Below are 23,477 nucleotides of genomic sequence, written 5' to 3' on the forward strand. Positions count from 1 at the left end.
GCGGCGGGGAGGAAGAAAGCCGGACTCCTCCGCTAGCAAAAGAGCTACAAGAAGATAGCGGAGGAGTCCGGCGAGAAGACCCCCGAAGACGGAAGACCCCCGGAGCTGTGCAATAAAATATTTTATCTCGTGTGTTGTGTTTTTTTTTGGGTACTTTTATTTTACAGGTGAATGGGTAGGGGTACATTGTACCCCATACTCATTCACATAGGGTGGGGGGCCGGTATCCGGGGGCCCCCTTATTAAAGGGGGCTCCCGGATTCCGATAAGCCCCCCGCCCGCAGACCCCGACAACCAACGGCCAGGGTTGTCGGGAAGAGGCCCTTGTCCTCATCAACATGGGGACAAGGTGATTTGGGGTGGGGGGGCCGCGCGGCCCCCCATTCCCCAAGGCACCCCCCATGTTGAGGGCACGCGGCCTGGTACAGCTCAGGAGGGGGGGGTCGCGCTCGCTCGGCCCCCTTTCTGGCCGGCCGGGTAGCGTGCTCGGACAAGGGTCTGTTGTGGACTTTGGGGGGACCCCCACGCCGATTTTTTTCGGCGTTGGGTTTCCCCTTTAAGTTCATTCCAGGCGGCGGAGCCCGCGACGTCTCTGTCGCGGGCCCCGCCTACCTTGACACGCGCTCGAAATGAGCGGACTGTTGCCTCGTGTGTGGGCGAGTCCGTTCATTTCAAAAGTTGCGAGGACTTAGTACGACGAACTTAGTTTGCCGTATTTGTCCGCTCAAAAAGTGCCGTGTGTGGGCAAGTTCGTTCATTCAAAAGTTTGAGCGGACTGTTTGACAAACTTAGTTTCGGCAGACAGTCCGCCCGTGTGTACGCCGCCTAACAAGTTCACGGGCAACGCCCTTTGTACAGAAATCCATGGGAAAGTTTATAGAAATTACGATCGCATGTATGAGGCTTTACAAATAAAAACATGGGAAAAAAATAAATCACACTTCAAAACACATAAAAACACATTGCAGCACAAGAACAAACATACCGCAACACACACATTGGAGTTGATTTATTAAAGGCAAATGGACTGTGCACTTTGCAAGAGCAGTTGCTCCAGAGCTTAGAAAGTGAGCAGAAGCTCTGCTGACTTCCATCATCCAATCATGTGCAAGCAAAAATGCTGTTTTTTTTTAAATTTTCCTTGCACGTGATTGGGTACTTTTGCAAAGTGAAGCCTTATGTAATTTACTAAGCTGTGGAGCAACTCCACTTGCACAGTCCATTCACCTTTAGTAAATCAACCCCAGAGTCTGCGCATGTCAACTGTGGCAGCACGCAGGTAAAATCACCTGGTTGTATCCAGGATGGGAAATATGTGTGTCCTAGATTCAGGCTTTTTGCAGACTTTTACAATTAGAGGGGAAGAGTTAATGAGCCCAGCTGTAGTAAGTGGGCTCATTAAGACCTCTACAAAAAACCCCAGCATGCATAGGGAGATGCTCCATCCTGGAACCAGTTTTGTGTTGTATAGACTGGGGAGTGTGTCACCTGTACTGTGCGGTGAGTTAACGCCTGTGTGGCAAAACCTTTACAACAAAGGCAGGGACTGGTACAGCACAAGGCTGCACCCAGTTGTTAGACAGGGAGTCTACGTGTGTAGTTAGAGGTCAAGCTGACCAGGATTTATTTTCTTGTTTTATTTTGTTTGGCTGTTATATGTATCACTGCATGTAGCATAAATAAACCGGATCTTTTGTTTTTTTAACCTACACCGCTGTCTGCTGTGCCTGACTTTGTGTTGTGAACCCATCCAGGGGGTCACACACACCCGCTGCCGAGCTAACCCCTCACACAACGTATGGTGTGAGGCTCCACTTAGAGAAAAGTCGATATTAAGAGAAAAGATCCCAAGCACACTCTCTAGCTAATCCACACCCAAAAAAATCAAAATCAAATTGTTCAGCATTTTAGATTAAAAACTGAAATTTCTTTTGCTACATTTGGAAAAAGAAGCAGCACTGCTGTGTCAAATATGGACCCCAAATCAAAACTCACTGCCTATGTGTCCCATTGCTCTGTTGAAGAGCTGCTGCCCCCATTAGAGTTCAACACATCTGGGAGTGTCTGATGCCTGTTCCCCCCCCCCCCCCCCCCCGTGTGTTGTGATTCATTCTTCAAATCTTCTACAGCAGGGGAGTCAAACTCAATTTCATCGCAGGCCACATCATCATTATGGTTGACTTCAAAAGGGCCAATGGTATCTGTAAGACCAGATTTCCAAGATTCCCCCACCATTAGTTACATCAGAGTGCACCCCCCCCCCCTTAACTTGTGCTGCTGCCGTAAAGAGGCTGGGGGCAGAGCTGGGAAGTGGAAAGTCTGGAGGAGGATCAGAGGAGGGCTGGAGTCAGCGGCTTGAGTCTGCTGAATGCAGAGACCAAGGAAGGCGGAGATCAAGGTGTGATAAATGGGTGCTACGACTGCACAGACAAGCACAGGATCTGTAGGAGGAGTTCTGTCCTCTTCTCTGCTGCCTACTGCTGACACAAGGTAAGGGTAGAGATGAGGGGGTGCCTCAGCTACAGGAGAGGTGAAATGGCCTGGTGGGCCAGATTTGGCCCACAGGCCTTGCGTTTGACACATGTGCTTTACATCATTACGGGACTCAGCAATGACATAGGGGATGGAACCACAGCACAGCAGGGGACATAGGCATCTAAATCTACTCTACTGTAGCATGAAACTTTAGTAAATGGGTCACTTTAAAAAGAAAAACAAAGACATTTGCATTGTGTATTCATGGGCAAATGCAGTGTGTGTTTAAGCCCCCGTCCACACTGAAGCAACATGTCATGCAATTTCACAAGTCAAATCGCATGACAAGTCACGCTGTATTGTAGGCAATGGCAGTGTTCAAATCGGTGCAACGCTGACTTTGTGGTGACACATAGATTTGAAAAAGTAGTTCCTGCACTACTTTGGGTAATTTCGGGTGCAACTTGCATAGACATCTGTGCATGAACTACGCAGATGTTTTCCAAGTTGCACCTGAAATCGCACTAATATGTGGCTTTGAAATCATGCGATTTCAGATAAAGTTGCACGATTTCAAAGCCGCATTCAGTGTGAATGGGGGTTGTCAGCAGTGTGAACCAGAATTCATTACAGGTGCAGGTGATCACAATTTGATCTGTTTTATCTGCTTCTGGATTCCCATAGCCCTTTTTATGGTGACAGTTCTGAAGCCAAAAAAAAACATCAACACAGGCCCTTTAAATGTTGATTTTTACAGTACCTTCAAAGGGAAAAAAAACGACTTTTTATTCTTAATGGAAACCTCAATCAGGCTTTAAACAGTGGGAATTGTCTGGTGGCTCGTATAATGGTAAACAGTGAGTAATAAAATACTTGATTGGAGGAGTTACAGTAACTGTAGTAATCAGCAGTAAAATGCATAAAAAAAAGTTCCTTTTCATAAAAGAACCTTTTTATACATTTTACTGCTGATTACTTTTCATAAAGTTTGTTTAATTGCTTTTGTGTGTTGGAAGGCCCATTTCCTCTAATCGTAAGACTGCATATGGTAACAATCTCATTGGTGCCCTCTTCTGGCTGTACAGCACTATTACACTTCTGTGCTGGATTAAAGTTCAACTAAAGGCTCCTGTATCACAGTCTATATATGTATCAATACATGTTACTATGCTATGCACAGACCTCATAAAAAAAAAAAAAAAAAAAAAACACCTTTATCACAAGAATTTCAATGCTCTGCTACAGTTTCAAAGGCCCACACAGACCTAGACCCAGATGCTGGCTCCCATTCAGTTCATCCTCCACTCTGAAAGCAATTGTCAGAAAAGAAAAGTAGCCAAACTCCAGAGTAAAAAGCCACAATCTGTGTTTATTGATGTATCAAATATACAGCATACTACCTGAGCTTGTTTAACTCGTAATGAGTTTATTAGGAGTAATAACCTTATTATGAGTGAAAAGTGTCATAGGGAGGAGCTCAGGTGGTCTGCTGTACTTCGATCCATCAATAAACACAGATTGTGGCGTTTTGCTCTTAGGAAATTTGTGGCTGGGGGGTAAAAACACATGGTTGTGCAGAATTTTTTGCACTAGAGTATGAGCAAGTTTTTAATTTGGGATTGGTATGCCTATTAAGGGAGTAAATAGTAGACATATTGGCAACGCCAATGTTAATTGAGACCCAGTAAATTAGGCTAGATGCTGTCTGTTGCCGAAGGGGATTAAGAACTGGGTAACTCCAGAATATGTGGAAAAATGTGCTGCTATCAGGGCAACCTCTATGGCAGGTCTCTGGAACAGTGATTGTAAAGGCTTGTTTTTTTTTTTTTTAAATAACAAACATGCCTATACTTACCTGCTCTGTGCAAGGGTTTTGCACAGAGCAGCCCCAATCCTCCTTTTCTGGGGTCCTCCGGCGGCGCTCCTGGCTCTACCGCCTCAACGAGTGCACCCACGGGGAGCCTTGTTCCATGGGGGCATCCATTGACACATACAGCAGGACACGGCCCCGTACCCGACTCCCATGTCACTGGATTTGATTGACAGCAGTAGGAGCCAATGGCTCTTGCTGCTATCAATCTAGTCAATGAAGACCTGAGACAGAGGCTGGAGCTGCTCTGCTCGTCCTCGATGCTGGAGGGATCGCGCTCAGGTAAGAAAAACGGGGGGCTCTGGGGGGCAGCTGCACCACAGAAAGTTTTTCACTTTAATGCTTAGAAAACATTAAGGTGAAAAACCCTGAGGGTTTACAACTCCTTTTAGATGCTGCCTGTTGCATCAAAGGGGTTTAAGAAATGGACAACTCCAGAATAAGTGGAGAAATGTGTCACCATCAGGGCAACCTCTAAGGCAGGTCTCTGGAACATTTGGAAAGATCCTGTGTATTGTGTTAGCCCTTGTACACACGGTCGGACATTCCGACGGAAAATGTCCGATCGGACCGTGTTGTCGGATAATCCGACCGTGTGTGGGCTTCATCTGACTTTTTCCATCGGCATGTCCGACCAACAAAGTTTTTTTTTTCCATCGGAATGTCCGACCAACAAAGTTTAGGGCTATAAAATTTTCCGACAACATGATCCGATCGGACTTTGTCCGATCGTTTGTAGAGAATTCCGATCGCACAAAGTGCCATGCATGCTCAGATCAAAGTTTCGGACAAAATCCAAAGGATTTTGTTGGCGGAATGTCCGACCGTGTGTACAAGGGCTTAGGGGTAAGATAACATCTTGTATAGAGGTTCCCCACTGTTTCCTTAATGGTCATAGAACATGTACATTTATGCATATTTGTAAGCAATATCCATCCAGTCCTCTGTAGATAACTCTTGACCTATCTCAGTCTTCTACTGAGCCATGGCAGAGGACTTATTAGGAAGTATAGCATGTTTAAGTAACCATATATCTATGCGATAACGCCCCTATCACAAGAAGAATTATGGCAAATCTGTTCAAATTTGGAGAATTGAATCCCTGAGCTAAAAGAGTATTGACATGAATAAAAATGTCTAATCTGTAAGTATTTATAGAATTCAGATTGTGGTAAGCCATACTGGTGTTAAAGATGAGCAAAAGAACAAAAATGGGAACTTATTGTAGTCAGGGTGTTTGTCTCCCACCTTAAGAAATGATTGGCCATATGAAAAGCTGTTGGGAATCTCAAGTCTCCCAAAAAGGAAAATAGGGGAGGTATATGAAAGCGTAGTTTGTATTTCTGTTGGTATAGTACCCATAAGTGCAATGTTTTGACATACTATACTATTTAAGGCAATCATATCTCTGGGTCATATAGTAGTGAACCACAACACTCATGGAAGGTGTAGTGGATAAGTTGAGGCAATCTCAAATTCAAGCCAACGAATCTGTGCTGGGGAGGTATGCCATTGTGCAGGTCGGGCCAATCTGGCTGCTGGATAATAATGCCAGAGATTAGGCATTCCCAACCCATCTTGAGATAAGGGTCTATATACTAAAGATTTGCCAAAGAGGGGTTTTTAATCTCTCCAGATGAATTTATTTGCTGCCCTTTGAATTGTCTGATGGGAAACAGATTGGCAGGGCTCTAAAGAAGTACAGTAGTTTTGGTAAAGTGGACATCTTTATGGCCATTGTTCTCCCCAGTAAGAAAATAGAAAAGGTAGACCACAACTGCAGCCACTGCTTATCACAGGTGAAGGCTTGCGGATAATTAGCATTATACAGAGAACATAAAGTAGGGGCTAATCTAGTACCTAAATATGGAAGAGTGCCATAGCAGATAAAGAAGCCAAAGGTATCTTTAATGCTAGATATCAAGGGTTGAGGTAAGTAATAGGGAGGGCTGCACACTCCTAAACCAGTGAGATTGTGGAAGACCTTCAGGATTGATAACAGGTTGGGAAGGAATACCACTGGGTCTGACAGAAACATAGGCACATCATCTGCATACATATGCTCAGTTTGAACTTGTGATCTGCCTTTGAGTAACTTTTCATGTTTAGGTCTGTGTTGATTGCTTTGGCCAAGGGTTCTAGCGCCAAGGCAAAAAAAATTATTTGCAGGATTTTTTTCAGGGAGTGGGCTAAGGTTAAACTGTATGTGCAGATACACCTACACAGCTGTGCGCATAAGTTTACATATCCCGGCAAAATTTATGATTTCTTGGCCATTTTTCAGAGAATATGAATGATAACACTCATGATTAGTGTTTGACTGAAGCCATTAATTATCAATCAACTGAGTTTACTCATTTTAAATCATAATGGCAACAGAAACTACCCAAATGACCCTGATCAAAAGTTTACATACCCCGGTGATTTTGGCCTGATAACATGCACACAAGTCAACACAAAGGGGTTTGAATGGCTATTAAAAGGTAACCATCCTCATCTGTGATCTGTTTGCTTGTAATTAGTGTGTGCGTATAAAAGGCCAATGCGTTTCTGGACCCCTAAAAGATCCCTGCATCTTTCATCCAGTGCTGCACTGACGTTTCTGGATTTTGAGTTATGGGAAAAGCAAAAGAATAGTCAAAGGATCTGCTGGAAAAGGTAGTTGAACTGTATAAAACAGGAATGGGGTATAAAAAGATATCCAAGGAATCGAGAATGCCAATCAGCAGTGTTTAAACACTAATCAAGAAGTGAAAGGTGAGGGGTTCTGTTGAAACCAAACCACGGTCAGGTAGACCAACTAAAATTTTAGCCACAACTGCCAGGAAAATTGTTCGGGATGCAAAGAAAAACCCACAAATAACTTCAGGTGAAATACAGGACTCTCTGAAAACATGTGGTGTAGCGGTTTCAAGATGCACAATAAGGAAGCATTTGAAGAAAGATGGGCTGCATGGTCGAGTCGCCAGAAGAAAGCCATTTCTATGCAAATGCCATGTTTTCGGGATGTGTGAGCTACAAAGGCACAGGAAATTTGGTCAAAATTCTTGGCAAGATGAATGCAGTATGTTATCAAAAAATACTGGAGGAATATTTGCATTCATCAACCAGGAAGCTGCGCATGGGACGTACTTGGACATTTCAACATGACAATGATCCAAAACACAAGGCCAAGTTGACCTGTCATTAGCTACAGCAGAATAAAGTGAAGGTTCTGGAGTGGCCATCTCAGTCTCCTGACCTCAATATCATCGAGCCACTCTGGGGAGATCTCAAACCTGCAGTTCATGCAAGACAGCCCAAGAATTTACAGGAACTGGAGGCTTTTTGCCAAGAGGAATGGGCAGCTTTACCATCTGAGTAGATAAAGAGCTTCATCCACAAATACCACAAAAGACTTCAAGCTGTCATTGATGTTAAAGGGGGCAATACATTGTATTAAGAACTGAGGTATGTAAAATTTTGATCAGGGTAATTTGGATAGTTTCTGTTGCCATTATGATTTAAAAAGAGTAAACACAGTTCATTGATAATAAATGTGTACATACGGCTGATACCAGCTGCAAATAAACTCCACGCCACTTACTACAATGCTTTGTGATACAAAATTATGAATAATCTAATAATCGAAACTAACAATGTGGTACTTTAAAGCTGCTCCCTAAAAAAATAAATCTATAATAAGAAACTTAATACGCTGAAATATGGTGACAGTAGGGGCGCTTGAAATATTAACCTTACCTAAAATAGGTGAAAAATTTGTAACATAATAATCATACGTGACTATGGTGATAAACAACCTCTCACCATACAATAATGACCAAATAACAATTGCAAAACTAATTAGTTATATAGTCCCAATTAAATAATGAAGAACAACATATATCCAAAGTCCATGCAGTGATTGAACTCTTCAAAAACATTTGTGATAAACTTCGTCTATATTCATTTCCCAGAATATAATGAGATCTTCTGAAAACTAGTGAAACATCCCTTCACCAAGATTTGGACACGAAAAAACACCCAACCGTGAAGATATAGTTGTCTTCTTACCAGACTGTGTTGACTACTTTAATTAAAAAGATAGTCAGCCGAGCTTGTGCAGGTATAAACCTGCTCACATTTAATGTGATGGGTCTCTATGGAAAAATACCTTCCTTCTCATAGGCTCAGACGGGGCATAAAGAAAGAGCAAACGATATCCATAGCATAACACTGTTTAATTAAAACAAAAATTTAAAAATATAAAGCCAAATGGCTGCTTACATTGCTCAGTGCCTGACCTGGCACTGGGGCTGCTTGCTTATCAGATCGTTTCGTGGTATGTTCGTGGTTCCTCGTTGTGTACGGCGTGCATTCCACCAAATGCGACCGACAACCAAGGAGACCAGAACTGTGCGTATATGAACGTGACCAGGTATCGCCTCGCTGACTATCTTTTTAATTAAAGTAGTCAACACAATCTGGTAAGAAGACAACTATATCTTCACGGTTGGGTGTTTTTTCCACGTCCAAATCTTGGTGAAGGGATGTTTCACTAATTTTCAGAAGATCTCATTATATTCTGGGAAATGAATATAGACAAAGTTTATCACAAATGTTTTTGAAGAGTTCAATCACTGCATGGACTTTGGATATATGTTGTTCTTCATTATTTAATTGGGACTATATAACTAATTCGTTTTGCAATTGTTATTTGGTCATTATTGTATGGTGAGAGGTTGTTTTTCACCATAGTCACGTATGATTATTATGTTACAAATTTTTCACCTATTTTAGGTAAGGTTAATATTTCAAGCGCCCCTACTGTCACCATATTTCAGCGTATTAAGTTTCTTATTATAGATTTCTTTTTTTAGGGAGCAGCTTTAAAGTACCACATTGTTAGTTTTGATTATTAGATTATTCATAATTTTGTATCACAAAGCATTGTAGTAAGTGTAGTAATAGCCATTCAAACCCCTTTGTGTTGACTTGTGTGCATGTTATCAGGCCAAAATCACCGGGGTATGTAAACTTTTGATCAGGGTCATTTGGGTAGTTTCTGTTGCCATTATGATTTAAAATGAGTAAACTCAGTTGATTGATAATAAATGGCTTCAGCCAAACACTAACCATGAGTGACAGAAAAGTTTTCGTGTTATCATTCATGTTCTCTGAAAAATGGCCAAGAAATCATAAATTCTGCCGGGGTATGTAATCTTATGAGCACAACTGTAATTAAGTGCAGCATGGCATTATTTCTAATGGCCATAGTTCTATTTGAAATAATGGAATAAATATTACATCCTAATGATAATGTGTTAAAATTCTGAATGACATCATTGCCCAAGGGGTGCTTTCATACACACCAAGCTTATAGATGTGAATATGGTCAAAGTAAGTACAAAAGTCTCTATCCTGCAATCTACCTCCATTTTGCTTTACATCATGATCTTTTATGTGGTTGAGCAAATTTATCTAATAACCATCTTCTGTTTTTGAGGGTTAAAAATATTGTATATGCAATTTTATTAAAGTTAATGCAGTTGCAGTCTTATGGAAAGTACATAGTACCTTATGTATGAGCAGTTGGTGCAGGCAGTATGCTAGCTAAAGAGCAAAGTGACAGGTTCTCTTAAAATAGACCTTGCACTTTATGTAAGGTCCATTTTTAAACCCCACTGCCCCTTACAGAAATGCATACTAAAGATGGCCATACACTGGTAGTTTAGCCTGCTGATGGAACAAAAAAAAACAACATATCCCTTCATCCAACAGAATCCCCCCCTTCCCATCCCCACCACAACATTGTATTCTGACAGCAGCTCCCACTGCTGTCAGAAAAGACTGATCAGTAGCTGCTGCTGATTGGCTGCAGCCACTACTGATTGAGAAACATTTTCCAATTTTTCCAATTGACTTCTATGGGGTCTGTCACACATATGTCAAAATTTGGCTGGTTCCTGCTGAACTGGACAAATTTCAATCAGTGCATGGCCAGCTTAACGCTGGCCATACACCAGTAATTTAACATTTTTTCGTTTTCGGAACTCTCATTCGATTGTTTAACGGTTAGTGGGGTCAAATCGATGTTTGTTTTTGAAAATTCAAAGAGGCAGGATAGAATTTTTTTCTGGAACAAACAAAACTGTAATGGTGAATGTGGTTTTTATTCAGGAAAAATTGCATATTTTAATGTGCATGTTCTAGGCACAAACAAAAACTTTTTTTAATACATCTGGTATTTCATTCAAGTATTAGGACTGGACAAATTTTTAAAGGCTTCTAAATTAAATTAGTTGACGTAGCCACCCTGGTTGTAGGATTATGTCAGATTTTTGTGTCTCAAAGCGGTACATTGTTTTGCATAGAAATTTGGGGTTTTATATTTTAGGCCTGTAATTCTTAGTAATAACACACTTAAATCTGTCCAAACAAGAGTCTAGTAGATATCCTGGGCATGATAAAGTTTGAAACACTAAATCATACATTATAATATAACTATAAATAATTATAAAAAATTATAATATAATAATAATAATAAAATAAATTTCCCCACAATTCGCTATCGTCTAATTCTGCAAGTGTTCTAATTTATTATCGCTGTTTTTTAGCTGGTCTCAAACCACTTTTGACATAAAAGGACACTTTTTGGTTGCCATGGACAATTTCAGGTTTCCAGGCAGAAAGAACAGTATATATAATATAAAACTGCATGCAGGGCATTGGACAGAGCACTAGGGACAAAAGGGGTGTGAAATGATTTCATACAGTAATGTAATTTGTAAGATTACAGTGTACTGTATGTGTTATGAATTTTGAACTTTTTAAATTTGCCACCTGACTCCGCCCCCATGCGTCACGACACTCACAGGGAATGTAGCCTGGCACACAGAGCATCGGGCGAAGGACACAACCCACAGACACAGCAGGAGGGACATCGCAGGATCCTGGGGACAAAGTAATTAATCTGCACCAGGATCCCGAGATGCAATCCTACTGTGTGGCTTGGGGTTACCGCTAATGGTACTGAAATTTAACTCTGAGCCAGACTCGGGAATACCGCCAGGGAGGTTAATTGGATTGATTTACTGAAGGCAAACTCTGCAAGTGCAGTTGCTCCAGAGCTTAGCAAATGAGGTAAAGCCTCACTTTGCAAAGAATACCCAATCACGTACAAGGATGATAAAATTAAAAAAGTAATTTTTGCTTGCACATGATTGGATGATGCATATCAGCAGAGCTTCTGCTCATTTACTAGAGCTACTACAACTAGTTGCCTTTAGTAAATTAACCCCAATGCTCTGAAGATTTTTTTATTTTTTTTTATACAGATGTTCAAACAAAATTCTATGGGCAGCTTAAAAACGTGTGTGTGTGTGTGTGTGTGTGTGTGTGTGTGTGTGTGTGTGTGTGTGTGTGGGGGGGGGGGGGGGGGGGGGCTAGAAACTATAAACTAGGTGCATAGGCTTAGTATTTTACTATAAGATTTTACCATTTGACTGATACTTATAATTAACCACTTGCCGCCCGCCCTATTACAAATTGACGGTGGCAAAGTGGTTTCATAATCCTGATCGGACGTCATATGACGTGATCAGGATTATGAGCCGCTGCGCGCCCCCGGGGGCGCGCATCGTGGCGATCGTTGTTGCGGGGTGTCAGTCTGACACCCGGCAACTACGATCTCGGTAAAGAGTCTCCGATGGAGACTCTTTACCACGTGATCAGCCGTGTCCAATCACGGCTGATCACAGTGTAAATAGGAAGAGCCGGTGATCGGCTTTTCCTCACTCGCGTCTGTCAGACGCGAGTAGAGGAGAGCCGATCGGCTGCTCCTCTGACAGGGGGGGTCTGTGCTGATCGATTATGAGCACAGCCCCCCCGAGGATGCCCACACTGGACCACCAGGGACGCCACCAGACCACCAGGGATGCTAAGCAAAAGGTAATCCTCCCTAGACCACCAGGGATGCCAATCAGCACAATGGATGCCAATCAGTGCCCATAATGGATGCCAATCAGTGCCCACAATGGGCATCACTGATTGGCATGCATTATTGTTTGGCACTGATTGGCATCCATTAGTACAGTATAACACCAATGCTGCCTATGAGTGCCCACCTGTGCCGCCTATCAGTGCCCACCTGTGCTGCCTATCAGTGCCCACCTGTGCCCCCTATCAGTGCCCACCTGTGCCGCCTATCAGTGCCCACCCATGCCCATCTGTGCTGCCTATCCATGCCCATCTGTGCCGCCTATCCATGCCCATCTGTGCTGCCCATCCATGCCAATCCGTGCCAGCTATCAGTGCCAATTTGTGCCACCTATCAGTGTCCATCCGTGTCGCCTGTCAGTGCCGCCTATCAGTGTCCATCAATGCCACCTCATCAGTGCCACTTCACTGGTGCCACATCATTGGTGCCCATCAGTGCCGCCTTATCAGTGCCCATCAGTGAAGGAGAAAACGTACTTCTTTACAAAGTTTTGAAACTGAAACAAAAAAACATTTTTTTTTCAAAATTTTCGGTATTTTTTTATTTGTAGCGCAAAAAATAAAAACCGTAGAGGTGATCAAATACCACCAAAAGAAAGCTCTATTTGTGGGAAAAAAATGATAAAAATGTCATTTGGGTACAGTGTAGCATGACCGCGCAATTGTCATTCAAAGTGCGACAGCGCTGAAAGCTCAAAATTGGTCTGGGCAGGAAGGTGTTTAAGTGCCTGGCATTGAAGTGGTTAAAGGTTTCAAAACTGGTTCTAGCCTAATGACCTTCTTGTTGTACAACATAATTTAATTACACATTTGTCAGTAATACTTTCCACGTGACCATTTCATTCTCTGCAACAGAGCTTCTTGTTTAAGAATGAATCAGTTCTGGCTGAGAGTTATGGGGGGGGATATGGGGCTATGGAAGGGGAAATCAGCCTTCCAGGAAATGCATCCTTACTTTAGGTTTCTTTAGAGAACATCTATCTACAACCAGCGCCTGAGCAAGACTCTCCAAAGAAGGAGGGGCGCGTTGGGAAAAAGAGGAAAGGGGGTGGGAAACGCAGCGACACAAAAACAACCATTTCCTCTGCTCCGAGAGAGACAGTTAGGAAACAAATTAACAGAATCCCATGCCAAAAATATATATATCCGTAAAACAAAAACTTCCTATCAGCTGCTGCCTGCCCCAGCCTCTCTCTCCCTCTCTGACTCACATCCATCTCTCTATCTCACACACACTATTGAGCTCTCAGCTTTCATCCTCCAGCTGCTGCAAGGAGATCCAGCACTTTTTACTCCTCAAATTCAAATTTTTCCTTGAAATGCTCCTTCCATATCTGCAGGCTGTTGCACCTCTGCTCCTTGAGTGACTTTAACTGGCAAGCCCTTGGTTTGTGAGTGGATAGAAAAGGTCCACATCTGGAACACATCTGTTTTCTTGGGGCGTGGGAAGAAGAGAGTCCAATTTCCACTGTTCCTGGGGGCTCTAATTTGGTGGGGTCCAGACGGGAATGCAGTTGCATCTTCGAGTGGAGGAGGTGGAAGTTGCATTGCAGGAGTGTGGATAGAGCAGATACTGAACATTGTTGGATTCTCCCCTATTGCATTTCCCTTTTCATGGGACTTTTAAGCCAGCTTGCCTGGCAGTGCCATTCTTGGGGGGCTCTCGCCTCTCAAAATGAGTGGAGATGTCCTCTAGCTGCTCCTGACCCTGTGCCGTGCAGCAGGGCTCGCCCTACTTAAGTGAACTTTTTTGGTGGTGACAGGCTATGGGCATGAAAAAACTAGTGGTGGTTGCTGTGGCGGTGGCACTGGTATCCCTTATCCTGAATAATGTGGCTGCCTTCACTCCAAACTGGGTATACCAAACCATGGACGAAGGACGCAAGCGTACTGTCGGGCTGTGGAAGATGTGCTTGTCAGGAAGAGAGGTGGGCACACGGCACGGACAGGGAGAGGAGAGAGTGTGCCAGTCAGTTGGCTGGGGGTCAGAGCCATCTGGCTTGCAGGAATCCCGGAACACAGTCAAGTGTAAGTATCGAGTTATAATTGTTTAAGTATTCATCCTACAGTTGTTTTGTTCATAAATTCACAGCCAGATATTAAAATAAATATCACATTCATTTATTTATTTTTTAACTACTGTTAATTGCCCATTTGCATACCTGGGGGGGGGGGGGTGTACTAAAACTGGAGCATGCAAAATCTGGTGCAGCTCTGCATGCAAACCAATCAGTTTCCAGGTTTTATTGTCAAAGTATAACTGAAGCTGAAGTAAGAAGCTGATTGGCTACTGTGAACAGTTGCACCAGATTCTTAGTGCTCCAGTTTTAGTAAATCTCCCTGTTATGTCATCTTGAAATGACAGCATTAAGGAGTGAAACAACCTCCTTTGCCAACTGTATTGCCTATTTTGTTCAATTTTCTTTTATTGTGCCCCAAAGAACTGAAGTCTCTACTGTGCCCAGTATTTTAACATTGTGGCACTGAAGCAGAAACCACAATGCTCTCCTAACAGTTGCCAGCACTCTGGAAACATTCTTTATGTATGAATGTGAGTTAGGGACCTTAGATTGTAAGCTCCTTGAGGGTAGGGACTGATGTGAATGGACAATGTATTATGTAAAGCACTGCGTAAATTGACAGCACTATATAAGTACCTGAAATAAATAAATAAAATAAATTCTTTAGACACAGTTGTGTCTACAGTTTTCTTTTGGCAATAAGCAGTTATTGCAGTTATAAGCAGTTAATACTTGGACAAAGTGGGCAAGAGACAGAACCTGCATCAGGTTTTCATCTGCAGTCTGGGTTTATGAGATTTCCCTTGACTTCATGTTGGGATAGGAAGTGATGGGGGAATACAAACTTCAATATAACACTTTATTATTTATTAAAATTGGGAAAAGTTAGAACCTCTGACTGGTAGTTATTACTATCTGTGTATTGTATAGTTAGTTTAAAGTCCATCTAGATCAACCAAAACTTAAAAAAATTATTAAACAAATAATAAATTGAAAACCTCCATATACAAAACCCTCTACCCACTGTTGATCCAGAGGAAGACAAAAAAAAAAAAAGCTCTTACAGCATAGTGTAATTTGTTCAAACAGGGGAAAAACCTTCTCAATCTCCCAAGGCAGTGATGGAGAACCTCGGCATCCCAGATGTTTTGGAACACTGCAGAGTGCATGGGCACCATGGTAAATGTAGTTCCAAAACATCTGGGGTGACAAGGTTCACCATCACCGCCCTAAGGTAATCCAATGTCCCCTGGATCAATGACATCTGATCTTCTTACATCAGTGACAACTGCTCCTTTCATTTCTTGTCCTGCTGTCACAATAACTAGCCAGTTACAGCTTATGGAAATGTATACCAGTTATAGAACTTATAAAGGGCCATATAGAAACTAAATTCAGGCTTTTTGAAGGCTCATTCAACTTGAAACTGATTTTTTTTTGCTTTTAGTTGATGCTGTAGAGTCAAGTCACCCCATTGGTGAAGTATTTTTTGCTGGAATTTCCAGCATACCTGCTGCAGAAATACTGAAATGGTCCCATTCTCCCTGCTGGGTCATTAATCCGTTTTATGTTATGGAATAAGTACAAAATAAACTGTGCTAAGTGGAGAAAGAAGATGCTGTAATGCTTTCCAAAGTAACATGAAAGGATGCATCTATGACATGCATTTGCGTGTTACTGCTTACTTCTGAAGCCAGTCAATTTTAGCTGGACTAGGTAGCATCACATCTAAAAAAAAGTTGCTGGATATGCCCTATTTAATATAACCTTATATACGGGGAGCCCCCCGTGACTGTAGATGACTATCAGGAATGACAAATGTATTTTCACTGGCAGAACATTTTTATGTCCTTCAAAAGCCGATTAGGACCAACAGGAGAAGGAAATAAGATGAAGTTTACTTCCGAAAATGTGCTTGATTTGTTGCTTGCTTTCTCCGTGGCAGAATTATGAACAAACTAGCAACTATTTATTTTTTACAAGTTTTGGCTGTGTATTAGCTTTTATATTTAGCCTGTGTTGTGATGTGCTTCTGTGGGTCATGTGTGTCTTCTAGTCTGTGCATTGGCAGACGTTCATCACAAATGTGCGATCTTAACATAACATACATTAACACACCGCATCATAGTGAAGGAATGTGTGCCAGGGCAGAAATACCCAAGCTCCCATTAATAACTTGTTCTTTAAGGTGCAAGCTCCAGAAATGAGTCTTTGTTCTCTACTTGGATAAGCTAACTGCCTGGAACAAGCATTAGTATAACTGGTGTTGGGATACCTGATAAGCACGTTTGTCCAAGGAGTCAGGTGGAAAATTGTCAGCCTAAGGCCACGTACACATGATCGGACTTTCCTCCAACAAAACTGTGGATTTTTGTTCGAAGGTTGTTGGCTCAAACTTGTCTTGCATACACACGGTCACACAAATGTTGGCCAACAATTCCAAACGTGGGAACTTGGTGACGTACAAGACGTACGACGAGCCGAAAAAAAGGAAGTTCAATAGCCAGTGCGGCTCCTTCTGCTTGATTCAGAGCATGCATGAACTTTTGTGTACACACGATCGGACTTTCCGACAACAAGTTTTGTTGGTGGAAAATTTGAGAACTTGCTAAGATACATTTGTTGGCGGAAAGTCCGACAGCAAATGTTCTATGGAGCATACACACGGTCGGAATTTCCGACAACAAGTTTACATCCAACATTTCCCGTTGGAAAATCCGACCGTGTGTAGGAAAAACAGTAAGTGCATCCAATCAGATGCAGTCACTGTTCAGGTATTTTGACAGCCACAGATGCTAAGGCTGCATGAATACAAAAGCCAGTAGAGCACACTGTTTAGAGTGGATGGAGGAATCTATTGATCAGGCTAAACAAGAGAAATCTAGAAGTGAATGAATAACTAAAGGATTAAGCCGCGTACACACGGGCGGACTGTATGGCCAACTTAGTCCGTCAGACAATCCGACGGACAGTCCGTCCTACTTTCGAATGAACGGACTTGACCACACACGATGAACAAACAGTCCGTCGAAAGCTTGCGCGATGACGTATACAGCACGTACGACGGGACTAGAAATAGGATGTCCAAAACACAGCAATGCAACCTTTCGCCGTGTAAATCCTTTCTGAGCATGCGCCATACTTAGTCCGTCGAACTAGCCTACTCACGAGCGGACTGTCCGCTGAAACCAAAGTTGGACGGACAATATTACGGAAATTCCGAAATACTTAGTCCGCCAGACTGCACGCTGAAAAAGTCCGCTGAAGCCCACACACGAGCGGACTGTCCGCTGAAATGTGTTTCGACGGACTAAGTTGGCCAGACAGTCCGCTCGTGTGTACGCGGCTTAAGAATCAGTCCCAGAAATTGCACTTTAAAATATTTTTTCAATATATCACTATACTGACAAATCCCCATTAAAATAAACTACACAACACTATTATAAAAGTATAATCATGCAGCACATGAAGCAAAGCACAGTATTCATAGCAACCAATAGGCATTCATCTTTTACTGGTGTAACTTAAGTGAATTCTGAGTGGTTACTATTGGTTAGTGTTATTTCTCTTGCATCATTTACTGAAAAAGCCCAAATAAGCCTTAGGTTTAAAAAAAAAAAGTAACTGCATTCAGAAGCATCCTTATTCCCTGTCATTTTGCTGAACTGGAATGATGAAGTAGACAATCCATAGCTGTCACAGATTTCCACTGACTTTTCCTGGGCTGGACATTTCATATGCCATGTCCATGAGAGTACTGACAGTAACCAGCTAAGACACAAAAACATAACCAAGAATTGTCCCTAGAAATCATTTAAAGTGTCACTCGCTATATGATGACCAAGGAGCAAAGTCAGAGGGAAAATTGCAGCATTGCAAAATAAACCAATCACAATGGACTTTACTGAAGTCAGATTGCTGCAAGATAGAGTCTGACTGGGTAATAGGGCATTTAAATGTTGCTCTTTCCAATATATCATTGAATGAGCCAAAAGATATTGGTATGGCAAACAACTATAGTCCTCCAGATGAGGCCCAACACCCTGCATTTAAAGTATAACTAAACCCAAGCTAAAAACATATTGTCTCGGGTTTAATACTGACCATTTTTTTTCACATATATTTTTATACAGTACCATATTTATCGGCATATAACACGCGCCGGTGTATAACACGCACCCCAAGTTTAGGAGAAATTTTAAGGAAAAAAACTTTTAGGAGGGAAGTTTAAGGAAAAAAAACATTTAAATGCCCATCAATGCAGCCTTATCAGTGTCCATCTGCAGCCTTGTCATGCAGCCTTGTCAGGGTCTTTTTCAGCTTTGCCATTTTAAAATGGCATCGCTAAGATACAGAGCCAGATGTCCTGCTTTCGGGCCGTTTTTGGTGGCTATCAGTCGCCGAGAACGGCCGAAAGCCGCCAAGAAGAGCAGAAAGCTGCCAAGAACAGCCGAAGGCGGCTGAAAGCCACCCACAGGCTCACAATCGGCGGGGGATCGGCGTATAACACGCACCCACGATTTTCCCCTGATTTTAGGGGAAAAACATTGTGTGTTATACACTGATAAATACGGTACCTTTTTATTCCTTGAATGTCACATAGCTCTTTCACCTGGTGGGTTCCTCTTCACACACACACACATTCCTAACATATGAATGCATGTCCCCCAATGATGAAGGGGGACAGGTTTACCTTCAGATTTAGCTGGTCCGAAACTTGAGTGACAAAGTTGTTCCTGCATAGATGTGCAGTAAGCGAGTGTTGTCACCCTAAGCCTGGTAGTGTGTCACTGGGAGGATCGCCAGGTAAAAAAATAAAGTAAAACAAAGCCTTAAAACAAATGTAGCCACTAAATTTAATGACTGCTTAGCTGCAATGTATCATTTGATGTTTAGATATACTTTAGTAAGGATAAAAAAAAAAAAAACAGTGGAAGTAAACTTTCATCTTTTGCTTTTACCTATATCTGTAAATATCTCCTAATCATGCACCGTTTAGGAGATATTTAGTGTACATGCAACCAGTGACATCACTGGCACATGCGCTCTGGAGGAACGGCCAGCCGGGCCGTTCCTTCAGAGCCCCATGCCATGAACGGCAGCTCCCATGTTCATGCACAGGAGTGACGTCATCACGGCTCCGGCCAGTCACAGAGCCAGAGTCCACCAACTCAGAAGCAAGACGGGTGAAGAGGAGCGTGACTGCAGCGCTGACATCTCGGTGCTAGAAGATACAGGCATACCCCACTTTTAAGTACACAATGGGGTTTATTTAGTAAAGCTAGAAAGTGCAAAATCAGGCTCACTTCTACATAGAAACCAATGAGCTTCCAGGTTTTATTACCAACGCTTAATTGAACAAGCTGGGGTTAGAAGCTCATTGGTTTCTTGGCAGAAGTGAGCCTGATATTGCACTTTCCAGCTTTAGTAAATAAACCCCATTGTGTACTTAAAAGTGGGGTATGCCTGTATTCGTTTTAAGGTAAGTTTAACATAATGTGCTAGTATGCGACGCATACTAGCACATTGTGCCTTTACTTGCTTTAAGCCAACCATGATGGGGACTGTTTTACCTGTTTTTATTGAACTGCTTTGGGTGAGTCTTTATTACATATCAGTTCTCTTCATTTTATTTCAGTAGATGTAAACCCTACTTTAATGACCTTTAGTTTGCTAAAGCAATGTATATAGTGTTTGTCAAATAAAATACCTTTTTTTGACTTTTATTATTCTTTATTGCATTTCAGTGCTGCTGATCTCTATCATGCACTTTAAAAAAGAAGTTTGGGATTTTTAAAAAGCAAAGCAAACAATTTGATCTGATGATGCATTTTTCCCCTGCTGGCTTTGCATTGAGAACTGAGCAATCAAACACCGCTGATAGCTCAGTTCTACCCCTCTGCAGAGAGCCACGACTGTCACTGGAGCACTGGGCTCTGGAGGGGGTGGGAGGGGCTGGATCAGATTCTCAGCAGATTGCTGAGCCAGGTGCCAGTCTAAGCTTCAGGGTGGATCCTGACCTTATGGTTGGGATCTTTTCCAAGCCTGGACCAGCTGAGTGATGTCAGCTGACAGCGGGTTTTAGAACACTGTCAGCTAAAAACAGGTCGGCAGAACGAACTGCACTCTTGTGAGCCTGGACCGGCTGAGTGATGTCAGCTGACAGTGGGTTTTAGCATGCTGTCGGCAGAACAAACACTCTTGTCATCCATAGGAGAAGTATGGCCAAAAAAGCTTTGGCCATACTTCTCCCTTAATGATGTCTGTATGGCATTTCTCAAGGTGGGTTTACCCTGATGGTGTTAACAGTGAATCATGCTTGCTTAAAGTGGTTTTAAACCTAGTTACACCACTTGTACCTAAAAGGTAAGCCTATAATAAGGCTTTCCTGTAGGTACAGTAAATATCTCCTAAACCTGCACGGTTTAGGAGATATTTACCATATTCGCTTGCGCCGACGTCATCGGCGCATGAGCTGTGAAGAAACAGCCCTCCGCGTTGTTTCTTCACTAGCAAGTGCCGTGACTGACGGCTCCCGTGCGCATGTGCGGGAGTGATGTTACGGGACTCTGGCCAGTCACAGGACTGGAGACCGTGGCCCCAGAAGGAAGAGGGGCGAAGATGGATGCGGCCACCAGTGGAGACAACGTGGGCTTCGTTTGCAGGTAAGTGCCAGATAATGCATACTAGCCCATTATGCTTTTACTTTGGAGGGGACAGCAGGGGAAAAAAAGAGGAAGTAAAACCCATCAGGGTTTACTTTCTCTTTAATTTGTGTTGAATTGGTCACTTTAAAGCACCATACACAATATAAGATTTTCTGCAGATTTTTGTCTTCAGATTTACCAAAACCCTGTAGCGCAAGGTCCTGAAAGATTGCATACGCATTGAAACTAAAAGTTTGACCTCATATTATATGGTTTTGGTAAAGGAAAAAAATCTGCAGAACAACTGATCGTGTGTAGGGGGCTTTAGGCTTGATTCACACCTATGCATTTTTTGTGCTTTTGCATTTTACAGATTTGCTCTACAGTCCATTTAAAATGGTTTCCTATGGAACACATTCTGTAGTACAAACCTGCAAAATGCGAAATGCACTAAAAATGCCTATGTGTGAATCCAGCCTTAGGCCTCTTTCACATGACCGATCCGTTCAGGTCCGCCTGTCAGTTTTTTAGGTGGACCTGAACGGATGCTCCATAGACTTGTATGGAGCGTCGGATGTCAGCAGTGACATGTCCGCTGACATCCGACCCGCTCCGATCCGAAAAAGTGTGACGGAGGAAAAACCTACTTTTCCATCCGTCTGCGGATCAGATCGGGTGACGACGGACTCTGCGGTCCGTCGTCATCCGATCTCCCATAGGGGAGAGCGGCGCTCTGACAGGTCCGTCCCTACACAGTGTGCAGAGACAGACCTGTCATCTTCCTGCTCAGCGGGGATCAACGGAGCAATCCCTGATGAGCAAGCGGATGTCCACGGGGCGGATCATCACGGATCCGTCCTGTGTGAAAGAGCCCTTAGTCTCCACCAGAAGTCCATGTCAAAGGATGGCAACGCAAGAGCACAAATGTAATGTGTGTTAAAATGATCACTTGTAGTTTTTATGGAAGCCTGTGTGACAGCACATGATCTTAGTTGGGAGATGGACAATGCATTGTGATTATGCCCTGCTTAAGACATAAAGTGTCTCGGAAGCGGGTGCCAGTAATATCTGTTTGACAGTGCGTTGTCACCCTAGAAAGGGCCTGAACAAGGATCATCATGGGCAGGAATGCCAATTATTATTATAATTATTATACAGGATTTATATAGCGTCAACATTTTACGTAGCACTTTACAACTTGGGGGTAGACAGTACAAATACAATACACTTTAATACAGTAGGAATCAGAGGGCCCTGCTCCTTAGAGGAAAGAGGGAAGGTCGAGAGATAAAAGAGGTAATATTGCCAAGTAATATTTTAATGAAAAATGCTAATTAATAAAAAAAAAATTATAAAAAGGACTTTACGTGAAATTAAATTGAGATGTTATAGCTTATATGAGCTAATAATGATTGCATTTACAGCCACTTTAACTACGGCCCGGTGCGTCTAGACCAGCATAATTATTTCAAACCACTTGCAGAAAAATGTCTATAGGAATTTACCCGACACATCTCGGATTACAGCTGTGCAAAATTTTTCTTCATCTCCATTAAACACCCAGGAGATAGGAGGCCTAGTCCCTATCCAAAGTGGTTTAGAATTTAACCCCTTCCCATCCATCATTTAGTTAGTTAAAAAAAAAAAAAAAGGCGGCAGTAAAGTTGTGCCGCCCTCATGAGCCAGGAAAGAGTTACAGCAAAAATGCACAGCATGCATTAGGTCACTAGTAATAAAACATTCATCATCCACTTTCCTTCCCCCTCCGCTGCTCCCCCAAAGGTCAAATACCACATGTACAAAGCAGTGTGTAAAACAGTGTGCAGCTTTGTAAAGAGCTGGTTACAGGATAGTGCGCTCTACACAGGCCAACCGTTCCAAGCCAGCTCTGTGTGTGAATGATCACTGTGCGCCTTTTCTTTTCACAATGGTTTTTATTATGTTCCACAAGTTATATGGGTGCACAATGCAGAAGTAGCTATATTCCGTAGTAACTACAATCTTAGCCAAGTTAGAAGTCAGTTACAAGGCAAAAGATACAAGTTAATCATACTCAGTCATTAATGCTTTTTTAATTCAACATTGGCGTTTGGACCGTTGATTATTTCGCTCATAACTTGTGGTCGAAATCAAACACCAGTATCTGGAAAAACGTGGTTATACCAGGTACATGAAATAAGGAGGTAGACAGAAAAGCAGGGAGAATAGCTGACAGCTAAAAAGTAGAGGAGATAGCGGATAGCTGACCACACAAGGCTCAAATTTTGGTCAATTCCAGCTGAATCATCTGAAATTTGAGTTGGCGTGGTTCTGTTGGCACCACCTGGCTCAACAAACTTCAATTGAAAAATCGAAGGAGCCAGGTGGGAAATTGCCAGTTGAACAAAATCCCATTGAGTGCACTCACTGTTTGGGTATTCAGACAGTGACAAGTGTTGCAGCTGTCTTAAAACCATAGCTGGCACTGACGATTCCTCCATCCATGCA

At 42.6% G+C, this 23,477-nt stretch overlaps 2 protein-coding genes across 2 annotated transcripts in view; one reads left to right on the forward strand and one right to left on the reverse strand.

The window, feature by feature from the left end:
• Nucleotides 1–23,477, reverse strand: part of IFT140 (intraflagellar transport 140) — a 275,713-nt gene that overhangs the window by 59,951 nt on the left and 192,285 nt on the right. The window lies entirely within an intron of this gene.
• The window catches only part of TMEM204 (transmembrane protein 204), a 34,254-nt gene continuing 24,184 nt past the window's right edge, over nt 13,408–23,477 (forward strand). Inside the window, exon 1 of the mRNA XM_077449177.1 lies at nt 13,408–14,350. Coding sequence (XP_077305303.1) covers nt 14,089–14,350 — 262 coding nt within the window. The 5' untranslated portion in view covers nt 13,408–14,088. The remainder of the gene's footprint in view (nt 14,351–23,477) is intronic.

Source organism: Lithobates pipiens, unplaced genomic scaffold (assembly GCF_037356315.1).
Source record: "Lithobates pipiens isolate NorthernLeopardFrog02 unplaced genomic scaffold, aLitPip1_a1.2 Scaffold_22, whole genome shotgun sequence".
NCBI lineage: Eukaryota > Metazoa > Chordata > Amphibia > Anura > Ranidae > Lithobates > Lithobates pipiens.